Source organism: Tyto alba, unplaced genomic scaffold (genome assembly GCF_018691265.1).
Source record: "Tyto alba isolate M040663 unplaced genomic scaffold, T.alba_DEE_v4.0 Super-Scaffold_6, whole genome shotgun sequence".
Taxonomy (NCBI): domain Eukaryota; kingdom Metazoa; phylum Chordata; class Aves; order Strigiformes; family Tytonidae; genus Tyto; species Tyto alba.
Window position 1 is genome coordinate 52,788,127 of NW_024881327.1, and position 20,132 is coordinate 52,808,258.

Sequence of the window (20,132 nt, forward strand, 5' to 3'; positions counted from 1 at the left end):
CTGGTGAGAGGAGCAGGTGGTGGCAGTACAGCACGTGGCACGTGGATTAGGGGTAGTCCATGTATCCCTTTGGTCAGGCATCGAAATTCTTGAATTCCAGCATCTGGCAAGCCAACAGCATGATGGGGATGTGGGATTTTTTTTTTTTTTTTTTCCCCCAAACCTTTGGGAAAGCATAAATGCTGGCTTGCTGCATTCTCTCGCTCCCCGAACGTACAGGGTATGGCCAAGCCTCCTGCAAACAAGCTGTAGGTCCCGACAGCCCTGTTCATTGAGTGGCTTGGATTAACATGCCTTCCCACGTTAAAGTTAAAGTGGAGCCGGCCCTGAGCCACGGGCAGAAATCGCCCTTGTAGGAGCTCACATCGTCCTGCTGCGCCGCCTGCCCTGTGGCAGCTCCTGTCCCCATTGCTAAAAATCTCATGTCTCGGCCTTCCGAGCTTCCTCTAGCAAACCCGGGCTGTGCGGAGGATGACCGAGTCATGCCAATGGGTTTTTTTACACACACACACACCCCCCCCCCCCCCCCCCTTCATAAATATGTTTATTCATTAAGGAAGTCAAAAGAGGAAGAGGAATAAGAAGGTTGCAGATACCTTGCTGGGTTAAAAATGAGACCTCGGCGACTGGGCTGCGCCTTGCCCCGTGTACCACGCGCTCAGCAGCTCGAGGGGCCCCGGCACGGAGCTGGGGAAGATTGCTGCGCCCCCCCGAGATGTGCTCAGGTAGGGTCACGGGTTGTTTATGTGTCTCCTCATGCCCCTATCGGCCTGTCTGCCAATATTTGACTATCAAATCATCACTGATGAATGCCTCTCGCGTACACTTGCGCATCCACTGGTTTGCTGGGACGTGGCTCTTCGGGTTGGTGGCCACCTCCGCGTGCCTGGATTTTCATTTTTTTTTCTTTTTTTTTTTTTTTTTTTTTTTTATCCCCCCCCCAACGACATCACTTCAATTTGTAGAGAAGGCCTCTTTTCATTTGCCCGGTCTCTTCGCATCTTCCGATATTCTTAAGAAACAGCGAGCCCTGAATTTTTCAAGCACCAGGAGAAGATTGCCGGCTGCTCCCGGCCGTTCTGCTGCGCTGGGACGCGGGCGTCAGCCCTGCAGCCCATCCTGGAGGGCAGAGCCAGAAGGTAGCTCGGAAAACACGAGGGAACAATTTCTATATGTGCGTGCAGGTACAGCGAGGCGAAGAAAGCAGAAGGATTTACCGAGGGAAACGGTCTTGTTACGCACAAGGTGTTTTCTTTGTGTATTTGTTCCCCTCCCGGCCTCGTTCGGGATGCTTAATTGGGTTTTGCAGATTTGAACCCGTCTGGTTTATCTCTGGGTGTGTCGTTGCTGCAGACTCTTTTATCAGGTGTGTCGGGGTGAGTGGAACCATTCAAACAAACCCCTTTCCACGTCAGTTTGTGCGCGGTACGCTGGGTTCGTGTGCTCAGCCAGGGTTTGGTGTCTGCGCTGGGGTGGAATAGATCCACAATTAATGCAGCCACAGGAAAACTGATTTTTTGATTTTTTTTTTATTTTTATTTTTATTTTTTTTGTTCTCTAATAAATTATTTTGGGGGATGGAAATCCTGGCGTGGTTTAGTACAGATGAATGGATGCTAGAAATACTAATGAGGATGTACAGAAGCAGCAGCACCAAAATTAAGGTGACTGCATATTAGAATCATAGAAAAATCCAGGTTGGAAAAGACCTTTAAGATCACTGAGTCGAACTGTAAAATTAGTTGCCTTGGATAGAAGCGTAGGAAAGCTTTACCTTCTGAAAATTGCCAGCTTGTTCAGTTGTCAGGGAAGCAGCCAGATGCTTTCTTTGCTCTTGATTGCTCGTTTAGCTTTGACAAGCTTTTTGCTGGGATGAAAGGAGAAACATCAACAGGCAAAACTGCAAGAACTGCCGGCGCTTGCTGCTGTCACGCCTGCGTGGTGGTGCTGCCAGTACGGTAAATAGGCAGGTAGAGTAAATAGGCTGGATTTTTTTAATTCTTTCTTACGAGGAAGGAGATAACGATTGGATGCTGTCCCATTTTCAGACTGGGAATTGTTTGCCAGGCTTGAATTACAGGAATTGCCATAGCGAGGCAGATCAGCGGCGAGAGGGGCCGGGGCAGCTTTGCACGCCGAGTCCCCGCGCTGCGCTCCCACCAGAAACAGCTAAAGAAACTCTTTATGGTGGAAACAGAACCAAATTGCTTTTATGCTTTAAGGGGAAATAAAGCAGTGAAGAATAACTGTATGAACTTGTTTTTAAAATCTCGCTGTGTTCCCTGCTTAGCAGCAGGGAGTGTTCAAACTGATGGTGCAGCCAGCTCATATTTTTTATTTTCCTTTTTTGAACTGATTTGGTATGAAGAGTCTGATAGGAAGAGTCTTTGGAGAAAACCTTTTCATATAGCTTTGGCTTAGTTGCAATCCAAAACTGATCGGGCGGTGACAGACTTAAACTAATTATCACCAAAGGGTGGAGAGAAGAGTTTTTAAAGCTGTGGCTGTGCCAAGCTATTCGGTGTTCGGAGGGGCTTGGGAATTACTGGGTGCTAAAGCGATGATGCTGGCCCATCAGTATCCGTGTTACTTCTTAGGAAGGGAGAGATGAGTTTGCTTTCACTGCTAAACTACTTAGTGCAGGTTCTGTCTAAAGAAGGCAAAAAAAAAGCCACCACCCAGCCACTTGTGCTGGAGGGCAGCTGCAGAATTGCAGAGGGAGGCCGGCTTCGAGTTTTTTTGCTTTGTGCCTTTCTAATTCCTGCAGCTGGGGCAGCTCAATTTTGCTCCCCATTCTTGCTGCGTATGAAGCCTCCCCCAATTCCTGTGTGCTCCCGCCCTTTTAGTATTTTCACCCTTTCACCCTCGTTTTCCCTTTCCTGCAATAACTCATTTTTATCCCTGCTTCCTTTGCATTGGGGTGAATTTGGGGTGCTCGCTCTGCCTGCTTGTAAACAGGGTTTGTGGCTTTGATCATTGATCCTCCAGGTACCCCCTCAGGATTCGGGAATATTTTCAGCCCTGGCTGTCTGTGGGGCATGGCTTGTCCCCATGCTGCAGCCCAGCAGCTTCTGGGTGCTGCTGTAAAAACCATTTCTCCATATTTATAAGGTCAAAGCAGCAAATAAATGCAAAAGTGCAGGAACGCTGAGGTCAAACGCATTAAAAATCTTTCGTCTGGGCATCTGTTCCTGGGCTGGTTTGGTATTTAAGTAATGTTACTCTCTGAAAATTGATTATTTTTACTTCGTGCTGCACAGAGCGTATTGTATTTGCTCTCACCTGTGGTGTAGTGAGTGTTACCATATGGTTGGCCCAAAGTTGATTTTTTTAAATGCTTTTAGCAGTGGGTTAGTGCATGGTGCTCTTCTGCTGTATGTTTTTCAGCCAGGCAAAGTGCCAGCATGTCTGTCAGAGGAAAAACTCCTGGCTGGATCCTAGAGGAAAAAAAACGAGCTCGAATTTCCTCTGAATGGAGAGAGCTCGAGTCCCGCAGGTAGGATTTTTCATCGTAATGATCCTGTTCGGCAGCTAAATTAGTGACCAGTTTCGGTAGGAAAATGGAATGGCTTCAGGAGCATCCCCTGGTACCCAGAAGGAGAAGGGAGGTGCGGAGCAACACCAGGCCCACCCCCAGCCCACGGAGCTGAGCATCACCGGCAGCTCCGCAACGCCGTCCTCTGCCCAGGGACACCCACCACGGCCCCGCGGGCCGTCGGGGCTCAGGCTGCAGGGTACCTGGAGGATATCTAAAAAAATCCATGTTTTGGTACAAGGTCTACCTTGATAATTACCTACACTTCGGTAGACCTATTCGTGTATGGCTATTTAACTGAATCTTAAAAAGGAGAAGCTGCCCCTTTGCAGTTCATTTGTTCCTCCGTTCTCCTTGAATTGTTAAGATTTAGGTGTGTTTTCTTCTTTTAGGGCAGGGATCATCAGGGATGCTCTGTGATACAGCCCCAATCCTGGCGAGCATCCCTGTTGCAGTTCAGGTGGGGACTGGAAAAGGTAAAGTGCGGCAGCTCTGCTTTTTTTGTGAGGACGACTTGTTTCTTCACGTTAGGTTTGATAAAGCAAAGTGCAGGGGATTTGAGTCTCCAGCTCTTTTATTTGTCTTACGTACACCTTGGTGTTTGCACCATGGTGGTTTATTTTTCTAACAGCTTCTGGTCTGCCCTCATCTATAAATCGACCTGTTTCATGCAGCACGGGTTGGGCGGGGGGGTTGGGAAGCGATGTTTAGGAAGGAGGGTTATTTTTGGAGGGGGGGGTAGCATTCTAGCTTAGAGAAGAGACCAGTATTTCAGACAAAGCAAATCCCAGCAGGTCTCCTTGCAGGTCTCCTCTCCTCTTCTCCTCAATTATTTAGGCTTGCTCTGGGGCGACGTGCGGCCGTACCTGCTGCGGCAGGATGACAGCGGAGCGCCGGCCTTTTCAGACGCAGCAGCTCGCTCCCGGTGCTGTCCCGGAGGATCGTGGCAGATTGCAAACACGCTCGGCACAATCATACCGTCCCAATTAGCATAATGATGCTGCCTAATTTATGCGCCGATTGTCCTAATTTATGAGTGTCGACACACACGATTAAACCAAGCGCGGGTGGGACAGGATTCGGTCTCAACCCAACCAGGGAAGCGTAAAGCTGCATCCCCACCAAAATGTGTGAAAGGTCCAAAATTTGTTCTCCGCGTTACTAAAATGTGGAGCTTTGTGTTGTTTTGCCCCCGCAGCTCTGGCAGCACGAAGGGGTGTGGGGCAGGACTAAACTCGCGGCAGGAGGTAAGAGAATTAAAGATTCCTGTGCTGAGATTTGCATGGATTAAAGGCAGCTTTAATTTGCCTTGATACACTTGGCTTTCAGGTGGATTACGCAGGCAGTGGGATTTGGGGCTGTCTAGCCGACTAATACCTGCTTTACTTTTATTTTAATTATTTTAATAAGAGATAGAGGAGCCTTATAACTGCAGGCCACCTTTGCCAACCCCAGACCTTGAGCATTTTTGTGTGAAACATTTTACACCATCAACGTTCTCAATTACCAAACCCACTGACGTCTGAAATCCCACCTAGTGCGGCCGTTCCCAGAGCGCTTTCTCAGCGGGGTTCTTCCAAAAGAGACCTCTTAGTTTGTGGGCTTGTACGCCTCGTTTTTATAAAAGAAACGGTGGCGTGCCATCAAATTGTTCCATAGCAGGCGGGATGAGCCAGCGCAGAAACGGTCAGCTTGAGCGAGGTTCTCGTTTTGGATGCCTGCTGGTCCACCGTGCCCACCAAAAGGATTCATTCCCATGGCTTTGGGACGCCCGTTTGCTACAGAGAGTGGCACAACCTGGCTGCAGAGCTTTAGCAGCTTAATAGAGTGGGTAAAACAGGGTAGCAGGCTGTGAACTGGGTTTGGGCTCTCCTACCAGTGTGGTCACTGACCTCCTGCTTGAGCTGTTCTGGGAGAGAAGAAACGCCAAGGAATGGCACCTTCCTCAGGGTCCCATCCATCTTCTTGTAGGTACTGTATGCAGATTTTTTAGGGAGGGAACATTCTCCAGCACTTGATAACTCATGATAGAGCCCTGACCTCAGCTGAGGTATCTGGACACCTCTGAATTCCCAAGATCCATTCACTCCCAAGTACGTAACTCCCCCTCCGTAGCATTTTCCTGTTTGATGATGGGAAGCCACCAGTGAAGCTGCAGTTCTGGGGCTCCCAAGCTCTGTGAGATAAGGTGCCTCTGTGATTTGTTGAGGTGAAAACGTGCTTGAACTGTCTCCCGGCATCAACTTGTGCTCTGCCAGTTGACAGACTGTCCCGTGGGCCATCCAGGGGATGGAGCCTGCAGGTGGGCTCGCAAGTGTGCGGCTCTCAAAAAACACACAAACACGACAAATTCACCCAACTTCATACCAGTAAAACTGTTTTGTCATGTGAATCTAAGATACGAGCACACAGTAGACCTTCTCCTTCACCTGCTCTTGTTGCTTGCAGAGTTTGCAAAGGAAACTCTAGTTTTTTTGGCCCAGCACTGGACTGGAAGACGCTTGGCTGCTGAGTCCCTCCAGAGGCTTTCATAACTGCAGCTCTTTCTGAACCGGCTTGATATTACAGCGTTGTCCAGAAACATCTGGATCGGGTCAGTGTTGGGTTTCCCAATGCTGCCAGACTTGGAAAACTGAATTTTGGTTGTAGAGAATGGAAGCTCCTCCCTACAGCCAGCATGTCTTCCTTGCTGTTGATGTGCTCTAACAGTGCATACACCGAACCTGGTTAAATTGCTTTCATCCAAGCATATACAACTAACATACAGAAATAATAACTGCAAATAGTAATCATGCCATTCCCGAAGCCGGTGGGTTGTAGCCATGGCTTACTGCAGTCAGCTGACTGGGCCAGATCCTCAGGATACCGCATTTTTGGAGGATTATCTGGCAGGAAGATTACATTGCTGGCACGTTGGGTCACAGTGGGGTCGGGGCACGGCAGATGAGTGGGAAAGCTTGCGTGTGGCTGGGGCTGAGTAAGCCGAACGTGGGACACGGCACCTCCCTTCGGTTGTGTCGTGTGTTTGCTCTTTGGTAATTGTGCTTCCTCTGTGCGCAGGCCATATGACTAATTTGTAAGAACAGATGTGGATGTAAAATATTCTTGTAAGTATGTGCAACGTACAAGGTTTCTACTCCGACATACTCGAGCGACTCGAGTGCATGCCTGCACCACGTTCCATACCTGTCAAAAGGAATGGGGTTTATGAGTCACTGCAAGTCATGCACCATGAATTACTCTCTTCTTCTGTTACTGATCTGTTTTTACAGCCATCTGAAGACACAGTCTGCTCTAAAACCCATTCAGACATGTTGCATTGACTTTTATAAGCTTTTATAAGCTTATAAACTCCTTTGGTTTCATTCTGCCTTTGCAGTTGCTTTTTTTCATTACCTCCCAGTGTACATTGCTCCTTCAGCAAGATGTTGTCCTTGTCTTGCAAGGAGCTGTGAGTGTACACGGCATGTGTCTTGCTCTAAGCTTTGTAAAAACTGAGCTTCGTTACCGATTCCCTTTTAACTCTCAGATGATGCAAATAACGGCAGGGAAGGGGAGTCCTTCGTTCCAGCAAGGCTTTCTGAAGCTGGAGGTGAATGCAAAGTCTTCCGACTTTTTCTTGCGCTTAGCCCTGTCGGAGGCCGCGCTTTGAATCTGGCAGCTTTCTGAATGAAGGAATAAACTGACCCTGAAAATATTGACGGCACAGTTGCTGACACCAACTTCCTAATTCGATCCTGTAAAATTTGCCCCTTTGTTGTAAGTGCATATAGCTAACTGAAGGAGGGGAGGACCCCATCCCCGTTGCACGGGGAGGAGAGGACGGGCTGAAGGCTGGACTGTGTTCCTGCGGCCCCCCCAGTCCCCTCTGCCCCGAGAGAGCAGTGTCACTGGAGGTGTCAGGAAATGCTGGATCGTGAGGAGGAAAATACAGGTGGTGCAGGGGGACCAGGGAATTCGGCACGTCGATGGCTTGCTTGCTTTAGGCTAGAGACGAGAGAAAGCAGACACCTCAGCCGTTCTCCGGTTGCCTTGAAAAAAGAAATACCAGGAAAGTAACCCAGCTCTTCTCCTCCCTGCCAGATTCAATGTCTTTTTAATCTGTTCTCTCTCAGCTTCTCTTAAAATGGAAGTTGCTGGTGGTCTGCTCGGGTTAAGCAGCGATTCTGGCAGACTTCAGAGCAGACGTGATCTCCAGGTCTCATGGCTTTGAAGCTCCTGGTTCTATCACACACGACTAAATCAGACTTTTTCTTCTCTGTGGAGGTAAAAAATCAGCCTTGTGTGCCCATCTGATTGAAGTGCTGAGACTTGTCTAATTGAACAAGTGCTCGAGTCAACACTTGAGTAGGATGAAAAGCAGCGAGGAGATCACCCAGGGATTGTGTCTGAGCTTCGCAGCGACTTGGCACCGGCAGAGCAGATGGCTGGGTCACATCCTGCCCAAGGCTGGGGAGAAAAGATGTCAACAGGAAAAAAATATTAATTTGATTAAAAATATTCAACTCTAAATCTAGAAGTGCCTCGGGTTTCTAATTTCATACTTTATAGCATCAGCCCAGAAGATGGGATTAGTGAAGGGAGGGGTTGGTTCTGCAGACAGCCTGCTGCTGCCTCAAAGCTGAGGTAGATAAAAAATATTTTGGGAGGGAGAACAGAGATGGAGAGAGCGGGAGCGAGCTGGCTTGTCATGTAAAAGTGAGGATCAACCAGGAACAGTCTCGACTTTGTGAGTAAACCACGAGCCCCTGTGGTGCAGCTTTGCTGATGGAGTGAGGGACCCACGTCCGGGCGCTGGTGGGGAGGGAGCCTGGTTTGTGCAGACACGTAAAAACATCACAAACAGCACTGCAGGTCACCTGAGCCACAGGGACAGGCTTCAGCCTGTTTTCTTTAGGATTGCACTTGATCCTAGAGCCAAAATCTGTATCCAGAGAAGTTTTGGGGTTGGTGAAGTCTGTTGGTGGCTGCCTCAGTGGTACGTGGCCATCAGAAGCCGCAGTGACTACCACGTGGCTTTCTGGTCCCTTCCTGGGGTGAGAATAAATAAACATACACAGAACTGCTTTTTCAAATGCCTCAGTTGCTTGGGTAAATGCACACTTGTAGGAGCCCAAGGCAAATATGGTGCCTTCACTACGATAAAAATTACCTTCTAGCTCTGGACCCTCCTCGACTTCACTTTGATTTACCCCAAACGTCAGCGCATGCATCAAGCAAAGCTGTGAACATCAGAGCCACCTTCTCATTTGTAACTGATGATGATGATCTGTAATCACCTGCTGCTGCCTCTGCCCAAAGGCACTTTCAACCCTGGAAACTCCCACAATTTTGCCTTCTGTATTATTTTTGCAAGTGCATCTCTAGCTTGAGCAATAATGAAAAGCTGCGTTTTGCATATAGGTAAAATGAAGTGGCATCACCTTGCTGGCAGCAGTAAAAATACTGTTTTACAAAGATGTTGCTGCATTTTAACTCTTTGGTCTTAAGAGCTATTTTATTTGTTTGTTTGTTTGCAGGGGCCACCACTGGAAGAACCTTTATGGGCTCCTAATGACATGCAGGTGGACGATTTGCTTACGATAATTAAGGTAGGAAGAAGTGTTGGTAATTTTGGCATCTTGGCATTTGTCCTCTCCTTGAAATAAAATCACACTGGCTGGTGGTCGGCCAGTCATCGCTCTATTTTAGGGTTCAGTACACAACGATGGCAATATGGAGCAGCACACAGCCAAGGCATTAACTTGTGTTAAAGTGTCCCTTTAAACACAGGGGGAAGGGAGATCTTTTTTAAGAACTACCTGGGAACATAACTAAGTGGAAAAAATCTGACTTCCTCCCCTGAAGTATAATAAAGTCTCTGTTGGTGCAGAGTTGGAAGGGGCATGACTCTTATTTGAGAGCACTCAGCACAGGGATTATTTTGTTCTCCTGAAATGTAGTGGTTGAGTTGGAATTTGGGTTCTAACTTGCCATCTCAAAAAAAAATTTAAAAAAAAAAATATGTTTTGTTAGTTTATTTTCATCATCTTGAGCTTCTGTGGAAAGCTGGTCTATCTCCAAATGTGGCAAGAGAGTCCTCAATTCTTGATTAATGAATGGAGGAAAATCCCTGATGCTGAAGGCACTAAACTACTGGATAAATTTGGAAAAGAAAATACAAATGTGTGCAGAGTTAAATGTATTAATAAGTAGTTTTTATGATACTTTAATATCTGGATTCTTGTCTTGCTGGGTCTTTTCTGCTACGGCTGTTGTGCTCGGAAGCATCACCAGGGAGGTGCAGTGGTCACTGCTGGGCTCTGCCTCCTCTTGCACTAGGAACGAGGTCTTCACCGTAGCCACCATATAGACTCCGAAGTGTGAGTCAGCCTTTCACCTTGCAGTCAGAAAACCTCAAAAAGTCATCTTGATGTTACTCAGGCAAGAAGACCCGATGCATTTCCAGGCTTTGCTCTACACACACGTAACATTTCAATCTACCAGCTTGAAGAGGTGGCAGAGCTGTCTCTGAGTTCCCACCAAAGTATCAGACCTCTGCGATCTGCCAATACCCAAAATACAGCAAAGTTGGATTCTCCACTTCGGAGCCCAGTGAGACCAGCGTCACGGACAGGATTCAGTTCTTGCATTTATTTAGACAGTAAACATTTAAGAAAGTAACAGAGGTGAACATGGCATGTGTTACAACTATCCTGCTTTAACACAGGCTTTGCTTTATATTGCAATTGGGGTTTACGCTTCTTATTAGCACGGGTGGAATTAGTCGTTTGGTTGGTGTTTAGTGTCGGGTCGTTTACTGGCTGCGTAGTTGGAGGGAGAGGGGGAAATTCAAGCTGTAACAAGAGCAAATTCTTTTAATACAGGTTTACGGTTCTCAAATGTATTTGTACTTTTTGTTTGGCTTACGATAAGATGCACTACTGTGGAATTTGCTTGGAGCAGGGATTTGCATGAATTATTGTTTCTTACAAAATGAACATCTGTGTGGGCCTTCTCCCTGTGCTCCACGGCACAGGAGCACCCACTAGAAGGATTTGTGTGCCTTGATGCTGCAGTCAGCAAAAGCCAAGTGCTCGGGGGAAGGAGAGATGGAATAATAGAAACAAAGCTGCTGAAGTCAAGGGGAAAACTCCTGGGCTGTGCCATGGCATCTGGATACGCGTGTTTGTTTGATGTGCTGACTTCTGCTCATCGCAGCGCGATTTTTTAAAAAGCACCGTCCTCCTGTTGGGAGAAACTTGGGACAATTATGCTTGGCCTCTTGCTGAGTTCAGTTTTGTAATTAGGAAGTATAATGCCATCCATCAGAGGAGCTGCTGGTTGAAACAGTGTGGCCCAAAAATACGTAGAAGTTGGAAGTAAACAATCATTGTGGATGGTCTCTTGATTCTGCACTTAAAGCATTTCATTTGAAGGGTTTCACATTCTCGTAGAGAGATCTTTCTGTAAATCACTAATTAAGCAAATTAGCTACAGTGTCATCAGTCTGTCTACAAAAAGCAAGAAGCTGATGTTTTGAAGAAACCTTCAAGCTGCAGACTCAAATTATCCAATATTTAAAATTACGATGTCTCATAGGAAGAACGATGAGAGAATCGCTTGAAGTTTGGGTGACTTAAAACCAAGTTTCATGTAGAAAGGCAAGCTTTTTATTTTACGCAAAATTCCACATGGATGCTAAACCTGTCATCCTCCCTTAAAATTTGACTAAACCTGTTGATATTAAATAATTTGCTTGGAATTCTTTATTTGCTTCTTGTAGACAGTAGAAAAAGTTAAGGTAGATGTGTTAGGATGTTCAACTAAAGTACTTTGTGTAATGTACTTATTTTCTCAAAAAAATCAGCTTTGATGGGGGAAAACGAGGTGGAAGAATTTCTTCATTCACTGAACTAAATCCCCACGAGCCAGAGCATCAGGTGCAGGTGTGAGCGATGAGACGGGTGGGACATTAGTGGTCCCACCATTCGTGCGAATGGTCCTGGGTCGGGAAGAGCACCGGCGTGTGTTGAAAGCAGCAGGAGCAAGGTGTACGGTGTGATGGAGACGTGGCGTTGTGCTGAGCCATCCGTATTTGAGCATGCAAAACATTGCCAGATACGCTGATTAATAGTTGCCAGCTGATGCAGGTACCATTGGGGCAGTGTGTGTGTGTGTGTGTGTGGGCACCAGCGGGTTTTTTGAGCGTGTTACAGTTGTGGTCAGAGGTCAGTACTTACTGTGAGCTACTCAAAAGGGCAGAAAACCATCCAGGCGTGGAGGTGACAGTCATATCGATACCAGCGCTGAGCCGCGTGCTGCTTTTTGCCGAGAGGGTGAGTGCTAAAACCACATACCTTGTTCCAGCAAAGTCCATCCGAAGCCATTCGCTACCATCGGACCATCCCCACCCTTCCCTGTCCCTCTTCCAGCTGCCTTGCCAACATCTTTTGGGAGGCGGGAGCCAAGCCGACGTGCCCTGTGGGTTTGCAGAACAGCTTTGACACGTGTGGTTTTCTTCTCACCAGTTCCAACAGTGCCCATCACCGAGCTGGTGTTTTCGGTGCTACCCACAGTAACTGAAAGATCCTTCCTGAGAGATAAGAGTCAGTAATTGTGGTCGGCTCGTTCCTCTGGTATGTGCTCCCGTATTAACTTGAAATTTAATTTGTCATCGGAGCGCTGCTGCTGCGTGGCTCCGTCCCCTCCAGCACGGAGGCACCGGCTGCGGCGTCTGTTGGACCCTGCACCCTCTGTCTTCAAGACTGCTCTTCAGAAAAATGCATTGGTGCCGGAGCTTTACCTCCTCACTGAGTACACACAGCTGTGAGCAAACTGCAGGAGAAGCGAGAAGAGGAGGTGACGGGTCAGGACCCATCCCAGTCCTGCACTGGTTTATCCTGGTGGCTTTTGCGCTGGATGGTGACCAAGCCAAGAAGTGCTTTTTCCCCCCACTTGGAAGATTTGCTCCTGTAGTTTCGTTCGAAGCCACCAGCAGCTGTAGACCTTCTGGAACCTTTAAAGATCACTGTCAAATTTTGGCACTGGTGCAGGCTGACCCTTGGAGGGCTTTTTGGAAAGGCAGACGTTGCCCCGAGACCAGAAACCACAAATCACTGGTGCTCCTAAATCCCATCGGCACTTCCCCCCACCTCTTTCCTAGGGAGCTTCAAACTTCTACATGGAATTTGACGTCACTGATGCGAGCTGACCTGGCCTGCTGCGTGCTAAAAATATGCTGGGATTTGTAGGAACTGTTTCACGACCTGTCAGTACTGAGCACACACCTCCAGCGTTGGGCTGTTGAAGCTGACTGCGGGCTGGGGAGGTGAAGGAGACAGCTGCTTGCAGAAACCACACCGGGCAGCGTGTCGGGACCTGCAACTCGTACCTGGAGCTGCTGTGTATAAATAAACACATCCACCCTCCATCATATTTCTGACAACTGCCTCCCGTAATAGTAATTTTTTTTTTTTTTTTTTTTTTTTCAGCAGCTTGTTCTGCAAGGAGGTTTCCTCTTGCAGGTGTTTAGGAAGACCTCGTTTTTATGTTAATTCGGTGTTAACTATCAGTGTACAGCATCAACTGCTCTTGCCTCCTTCTGATTTTTATTGAAATTCAGTCCTGAAAAACTGATACCAGCAACTGATGTACCTGTCACCTGAATCAGGCAGGAAACTGCACCAAATTGGTGGTTGCCTCAAAAAATACCTTGCCAGCCTTTGGTCTCCGGAGTGTAGCAACCACAGCGTCAGCTTTCAGGGGGGTTGCAGCTGCAGTCTGGAGCCTGGGTTCAGGTTTTTAGTGGCTTTTGCTTGCTAAGTTTGAGGGCTTCCTCAACATCTTGTCTCCACTGAGATCAAGCAATGCTCATTATGGCTAAACACAGTTACTGCTAATAGTGGTTGGACCTGACTCGATAGGCACAAATTTTTTTTCACGTTGATGGCATCAGACACCTCTCTGATAATATTTGGTCCCATGAAAGGGTTGAGTTGATCCACATATCCTTCAATAAAATAGAATCAGGCAGATAAAATATTAGGTGTTTTAAATTACTGTTTTTACCGCTCAAAGTGGATCTTTTTCTGAGCAAATAATGCTTACTAGCTCCAGCCAAACCTGTGTTGCTCTGAGTGATCAATATTGTGTAACAGATGTGAAGGCGAGTTCCTCGCTGCTGGAAAGTTTATGTTCTCCTGTTCAGAATGATGAGAGGAGGTGACAAGACAAAGAAGTGAAGACATGGAAGGGATGATGTTTGGGCTCCTTCATCATCGCTGGGATCCGGGAGGTGCCTCTGCGAAGGATGGAGTGGTGTGGGGTCACCTTTAATTTCAACCGGTGGTGCCCGTCCCTGCTTTTTCAGGGCATCCTTCATGCTGATATTAGCTTTTCACCCCGCCATCCTCACGGTTTTGGGAGAGTGTGTTAGCAGAGAAGATCCCTGCTGTCTGATGGTGGAAAGCAAACAGAGAAGAGCAGATGGAATGTCTTCAGCAACCCCAACTTCGGGTAGCAGTGGCATCCCTGTAGCACAGGAGGCTTCCATCAGTGGCTGTGCAAAGCCTTGGGCAGACCTGATGGCAGAAATGCCTGGTTAAATAAGTCAAGGAGAGGAAATATAATCAGACGTGCTTTGGATTTGTTGGTAAAGATACAAGTGCAGCTGCTTTTGTGACCATTTTTTCATAGTACCAAATACAGAGGACATTGAAGCTGGAGGAGTCAAAGGGGAACATCTGGTCCCAGCTGATTTAAACCCAAAGCCATGAAATTACAGAATTGCACCCAGTGGGTTTCTGGCCGTGGGCTGTAAACCACCTCCAGGTTTCAGGAGTCCATTCAGCCAGCTGGATGCAGGTCAGCGATGGGCTTAGACAGGTCGGTAGTTACTAACATCAGTAACTTCTCATATCTCCTTTTCCAGAACTCAGTTCTCGTGATGTTATTTAAGCATTTTGTACTCCAAATCCTTGAAGTTCCATGCTGAAAGCTAAAGCAAATATATCAAACCTATCAGGTCTTTCCAAGAACAAAGCATGGAAATCCCCTGTCCTCGGGGCTGGCACCGTCACCAGTATTTTCCTCTCTCCCTTGACCAGTGACTTTTCCTTTAATATTGCTGTCTAAATCTTCTGTGGCTTATACAGTGATTAAAAAGAAAGAAAAAATAATTACATATGCTATGGGAATTTGGCAAGCGACGTGTGGACCTCTCTCAGTTCCAGTCAGTGGTTAGACAGATTTGTCATACTTACATTGTACATGTGTGTGATCTGCTTGCGGTGAGGAACCGCCAGTGCTTGGTCAGGGACCTGTTCCCTTTTCACACAGAGTCATTCTGAGGGCAAACAGGTATTTGGGGCTTTGTTTTGTACGTGGATGTACATGGAGTGGGGGATAAGGCAGGCTGGAGCAACTACTTGTTCTCTGGGAGAGCACTTGCAAGCACTGTGATGCTTTACCCATGATGGTCTCATTTTATGGGGAGCACTATCTGGTAGCAGATAAACTGCTGCAGTTGGGGAGAAGCAGACAAGCTTTTGATGCGTAAATCCTCCAGTTCTGAGACAAAATGCGTTATTGGTCTTACAAGCTCAGCCAGTTGCTCTGCGCTTCATCCAAATAGAATAACGTTTCGAGTGAGAGAGAGGACAGTTGGTACCCGCGGAGCCGAGAGTTGTGCTCGCTGGGGAAGGAGGTAAGTTATTTCTTGGGGAACGTGGAAGGGTTATTTGGGGACCAAGGAGGAGGACAGGTTTAGAGGGAAGCTAGCTTTTGGTTAACCGTTGCTCAGTGATGAGGAATTCAATTCCCAAACTTGCTTTTTGAATGCTGCCCATCAAGGTTGATGTGTCTTGCAAGACACAGTCCCTTTCCCGCTCATCCTCTCTGTTCCCTGGGCACTTCTCCCCGTGTATGAATTGGCTCTGGTGCAGTGCTGGAGGAAGGTGGGGTGCTGGGTGAAGTGTGCGATATCTGGGGAGGCAGCTACTGAAATCCGTACAGTTTTGCTGCTGCAGAGAGCATTTGTGGGGGTGGGGGCTGCGTGTGAGCAAACGTTGCAGCTTGGCCAGGCTCTGCTTCCCCTTGACACGCTGCGTGCGCCTTCATGAGCGATTCAGCAAGGTCAGGGAGCTCTTTGAAGAGCCGGAGGGAGAGAAAAAGCTCTTTAAAGTAAAATACTTCAAATATAAATGGCGTTTATACTGCTGTAAAGCTGCATTTTACTTCTGCATGGCTCTTTCCCCGCTGCAAAGTGCCTTGCTGGTAAAGCGTGCTGGTTTGACTGCACCTCTCGCAGCAGATGGTCTCAGCAACTTGGGCTGAGCACGGAGGAAGCATAAGCTCAAACTGCTGTAGTTCTAGAGGAAGTTTGTAGGTTATAAATTCGACTAGACCCGGTCCTTAAAAAAAAAAAAATAAAATAAAAATCTAAAAAGACACATTAATATGGACTGCTTCCAGTCTTGTACAGAGGGTTGGAGAAGTCAAGATTGTGTGAGCAAGACCACGCCACTAAGGAAACCAGCGCCTTTGTTTTTGCAAAAAGCTTTGTATTTCAGACACACTAGTTTTGAGGATTAAATGCTGCTGTCCGTTCCCTCCCCCCCCCACCCCAGTGAGTGGGTCTTACGGCATCTGAACTGACACCTGAGCTTCGGAGTTACAGGTGTGGCGGAGCAGGAAGGTCTCTGCAGCTGCAGTCCGTTTGGGCTTCGTCGTTGCGTGTTGCTGCGTGCAGTGTTCCTCCTTGTAGAGAAACATCGAGGGGATGCGAGAGCTCTGCAGGAGGAGAGGGAAACGACCCTGGAGATTAGGCAGCAGAAAAGTGACGTGAATAACTGTTGAAGCTGGGTTGGATTCTTCAGGAGATAAATCGTTCAGGATGCAGGTTGTGCTGGTGTTGGAGAATGGCTAAGGGAGGAGGGACACGGATCTAGAGATCCTCTTTGCGACGAGAGTCTCTTTTAAGTTAGCATGAGTAGGCCTCAGTCAGCAAGAGTGAACAACAGCAAGAGTGAATCCCGTGGGAAAGTACTGACTAAGGTTTTGAGATGAAACATTCTCTATCTCGTCAAGGTTGGGAAACATTCCTTGTTCTTCTTTAATCAGTGGAGGATGGAGAAATGAGCATTCTTTGTTTCTCCTAAACTAACTTATCTGGGTCTTTCCCAGGGCTTGGGCCAACAAGCCCTGGCACGGCTTGCTTGTATTTTATCCAATCAATGATTGACTAGTAGGCATAATTAAGCAGAAGGATTATAAAAGGCTGTAATGAAAATCAATAAACTGAAGCACGCTTTATCACTCATACTGAGTCGGCTGCGTTCTTCTTCCTTGGCCTGAGTCCTCGGCTCGCCCAGCCCGGCATGTTGGTGCATTTTAATCTGTGCAAGAAGGCCCGGGGAGGTGGGTTCTGAGGTTCTCGTGGGGAAGAAGAGATGGGTGTTGAGCGGGTCCTTGCTGGGATGCCCTGCATCTCACTGCCTTCGCCTCAAAGATGGGCTCTGAGTTACAGACGTGCTAAGGCAGATGGTGGGACATCATGAGCAAGAACAGTGTGAGCTTGAAGGATCTGGAGGGAAAGAGTTAAATCTGAGCAGAAAGCAAGTTATCTGGAAGGGTTGGAGCTTTCAGTGCTCCCCCAAACTGGGATGGGCAAGCCGGGAACCCCGGGAATGGCTCCTGCACCTGGGGGTCCTGGTGGAGGGCTGCCTTGGGAGGGGTGGTGTTGGCTGGATGTTTCCCTTGGGAGGGGTGGTGTTGGCTGGATGTTTCCCTTGGGAGAGGTGGTGTTGGCTGGATGTTTCCCTTGGGAGAGGTGGTGTTGGCTGGATGTTTCCCTCAGGAGGGGTGGTGTTGGCTGGATGTTTCCTTCCGAGTCTGCATCTTCAAATGAACATGCAGTGGAGAGGACAGGGGACTCTGCTTGCGCTCTCTCCTCCCGTTGCTAAACCAGGTGGCCCCTTAAAGACACCAGTTACAGTCAAAAAAACCATTCTGAAACCCCAGTCGCAATGGATCACCGCCTTCAGCTGCAGGGGCACTAACCGTGCGCGTCAGGCCGCCTCGCTGGCTTGTCACCCCTTTTGAAAATGCTGCTGTTGAAGAAAGGCAGAGCCCTGGCCCTGCAGCACCCTGCGGGTGCTGGGGCGCGAGAAGACCTCGCCGCCGGTGCTGCTGGTGCTCCCTCCAGAGCTGTCAGAGGCTCAGGTCGGCTGGCGGAGAGCTCAGGCACACGTTATGCATCACGAAGATTTGCTTCCTCAAACGACCGGTTGCAGGAAACAGAATTTTCTGCTCTTCAGCTGCCAACCCAGCCCGTTGGGTTGCGGCGGGGCAGCCCAGCTCCCACCTCACCCAGCTTGGCTCGGGTGCCCTCAGCAGCATTGAAGCCACCCGCAGATAGCACGGTGGGGCTGCTGACAGGTATCCACAGACTTGAAAGCAAACGGGGAAGCCCCCCCCCCCCACCACTGGTTTTGAGCCAGTTCCTCCGTGGAGGATCAGTTTTGCTGGGGGGATGCTGCCACCTCCTCTCGGTGGCTCCTTCCCCAGTTACGCTGTTTCGCTTTGGAGGTGACTCTGTGAAGTCCTTTTCCTGAGCACCAGCCAGAGGCTCCATCGAAACCTCTTTTAATAGCTATTTCTTGATTTTTATGTGCCTTGAGTAGGGCCTGAAACGTCTCATTTGTGAAGATATTTTGGTGAGATATTGGATGCCAACCTGCTTTTTCCTCTGCATTAGCTGCTTTAAAGCATCTAATCCCTGGTTGAATTTTATTTGCCCTTTAATAAAAAAAGATAATATCTGCTAGACACTAGTTTTTTCATCCCTCAGGCAGGTGTTCAAGAGTTTTCATTGTTTTTAAAGTGGCTGTTTCTGTGCTTTTTGAATGGCTGTCAGCTTGCTGAAGACGATGATTAATCTTTATCAAGTGCTTAATTGAAAATGCTGTTCAAGTGGTTTGGTGCAGATGATCACCAGGATGCTCAGGATCACCTCTGGTCCATATACTGTGCTTCGAGCATTGTTGCTTTTTAATCTAATGAAAGCAGCCCTACATTTTGAGTGTTAGCAGGGGGAGAAGCTCTTCTTCAGTGGTTCATGCTCTTGCTTGTAATGATACAATTTTATTTGCTTATGCAGCAATCATAATTTTAATAAACTTTTCTCAGTCACAGAAGGGAAGAAATGTCGTGAACTGATTTGCTGCTTCTCTTTACCATGAGCCGGACTTTTAAAAGGAAAAGTACTATTTAAAACCTGCCCTCTGCCTTTCAGCAGCTCTGGTTGAATTATTTAGTCCATTCACCTATTTTTATTAACAAATTTGGAATGGAAACCAAGCACTTTTCCTTAGGTGTTGGTACTTTCTTCACTCTGAGCTTATCCCAAGTGCAAAGTCTCTTCTGTACAGGCTAAACAGAAAGCAAAAGTAACCAAGGCGAAAGCCTTTCTATGGAATAGGAAAACAAACTGACTTCTGGAAAATGGAACTGTGGCTTTAGTGCTGCCTTGCAGTGAGAGCGCTGGGGATGGCTCCATCTGGCTTCCATAGACATCTGCAAAACCCAACGCCAACGTGAATTCCCCTCTGCCGTGATTCTGCTTCCAATTAAGAAGTCAGAGCTGTTAAAAAGGACTCACTGAAGAGTTTGGGTAGATTTACGCCTAAATATTGGTGATTATGATTTCTTTAAATCAGATTCTTTAATTCAGATTCTGAATATGCTTTAAACCGATCAGTCTTACGCTAACCGGGATTTTTAACGATTAGATGCTCCCTTCCATCCAGGGGATCGTCATTCATCCTGATGAGAGCAAAACAGATCTTTTAGATGTTCAAAACAGACTATTGATACTCACTGTGTGTGCGAGGGTGATGGGGAGCCATGGTCACTGGCCACGAGAAACAAGGTCAGTGGTTGTGTCTGTCGTCAGGGTACAAGGGACAGGCACAGCACGGGACAGGGTGGTAACTGGGAGGTGCGAGGCTCACAGCCAGATGACTTTCAGACCCTCTCAGCTGTGGATTTGCCCCGATCTTTATTCTTGGGAGCCAAAATACGGGAGAATTTTCTGTTATACATTTTTTTTAACATATATTTGGAGAATTTCCTACAAGGTGTTTTGTTTCGTTTCATTTCGTTTTGTTTCCAGTGATGCTTTAACACCTGTATTTGGTAAAACAGGCTACTTCCTAAGCGTTTGTATTGGTGACTTTTATTTTGCAACTAAGCCAGTTTTGATGTGAATTGTCCAACCTCTCTTTCTGGGGAGGAGCAGAGTTATTTTTCCTCATCAGCCCACATGGCATTTAATCCAACCAGAGCACGTGGCTGCTGTGATACAGAAAACAGCACTCTGTCTAGAGCAAATTCTTTGCTGCATGACTTCAGTAGTTAAAGCTAATTGAAGAGGTTGGCTCAAGTCTCCTGCCCAAGGACTACCATGCTGTAAGCTACAAGTTGTTTGTGTTTAAAGATGCTGCTTCTATTTCAGTAGGAAATTATGCATCGTTGAGAAGTGTTTCTTCCCACCAGCTGCACATTCATCCTATACTACCGTTTCCAGAGGGACATCTTCATGAAATAACCCACCGGG

General features: G+C 47.5%; 1 protein-coding gene across 5 annotated transcripts in view; it reads left to right on the top strand.

Annotated features, from left to right (window-relative positions):
- PTPRA (protein tyrosine phosphatase receptor type A) overlaps window positions 1–20,132 on the top strand; it is a 132,548-nt gene that overhangs the window by 51,409 nt on the left and 61,007 nt on the right. For 3 of the 5 annotated variants that reach the window (XM_042808186.1, XM_042808188.1, XM_042808187.1), the window contains one exon: window positions 9,055–9,126. In XM_042808186.1, coding sequence (XP_042664120.1) covers window positions 9,055–9,126 — 72 coding nt within the window. Of the gene's footprint in view, window positions 1–9,051; window positions 9,127–15,077; window positions 15,222–20,132 lie in introns of those variants that run through there. The other 2 variants (XM_042808189.1, XM_032993881.2) reach the window with 2 other exon arrangements.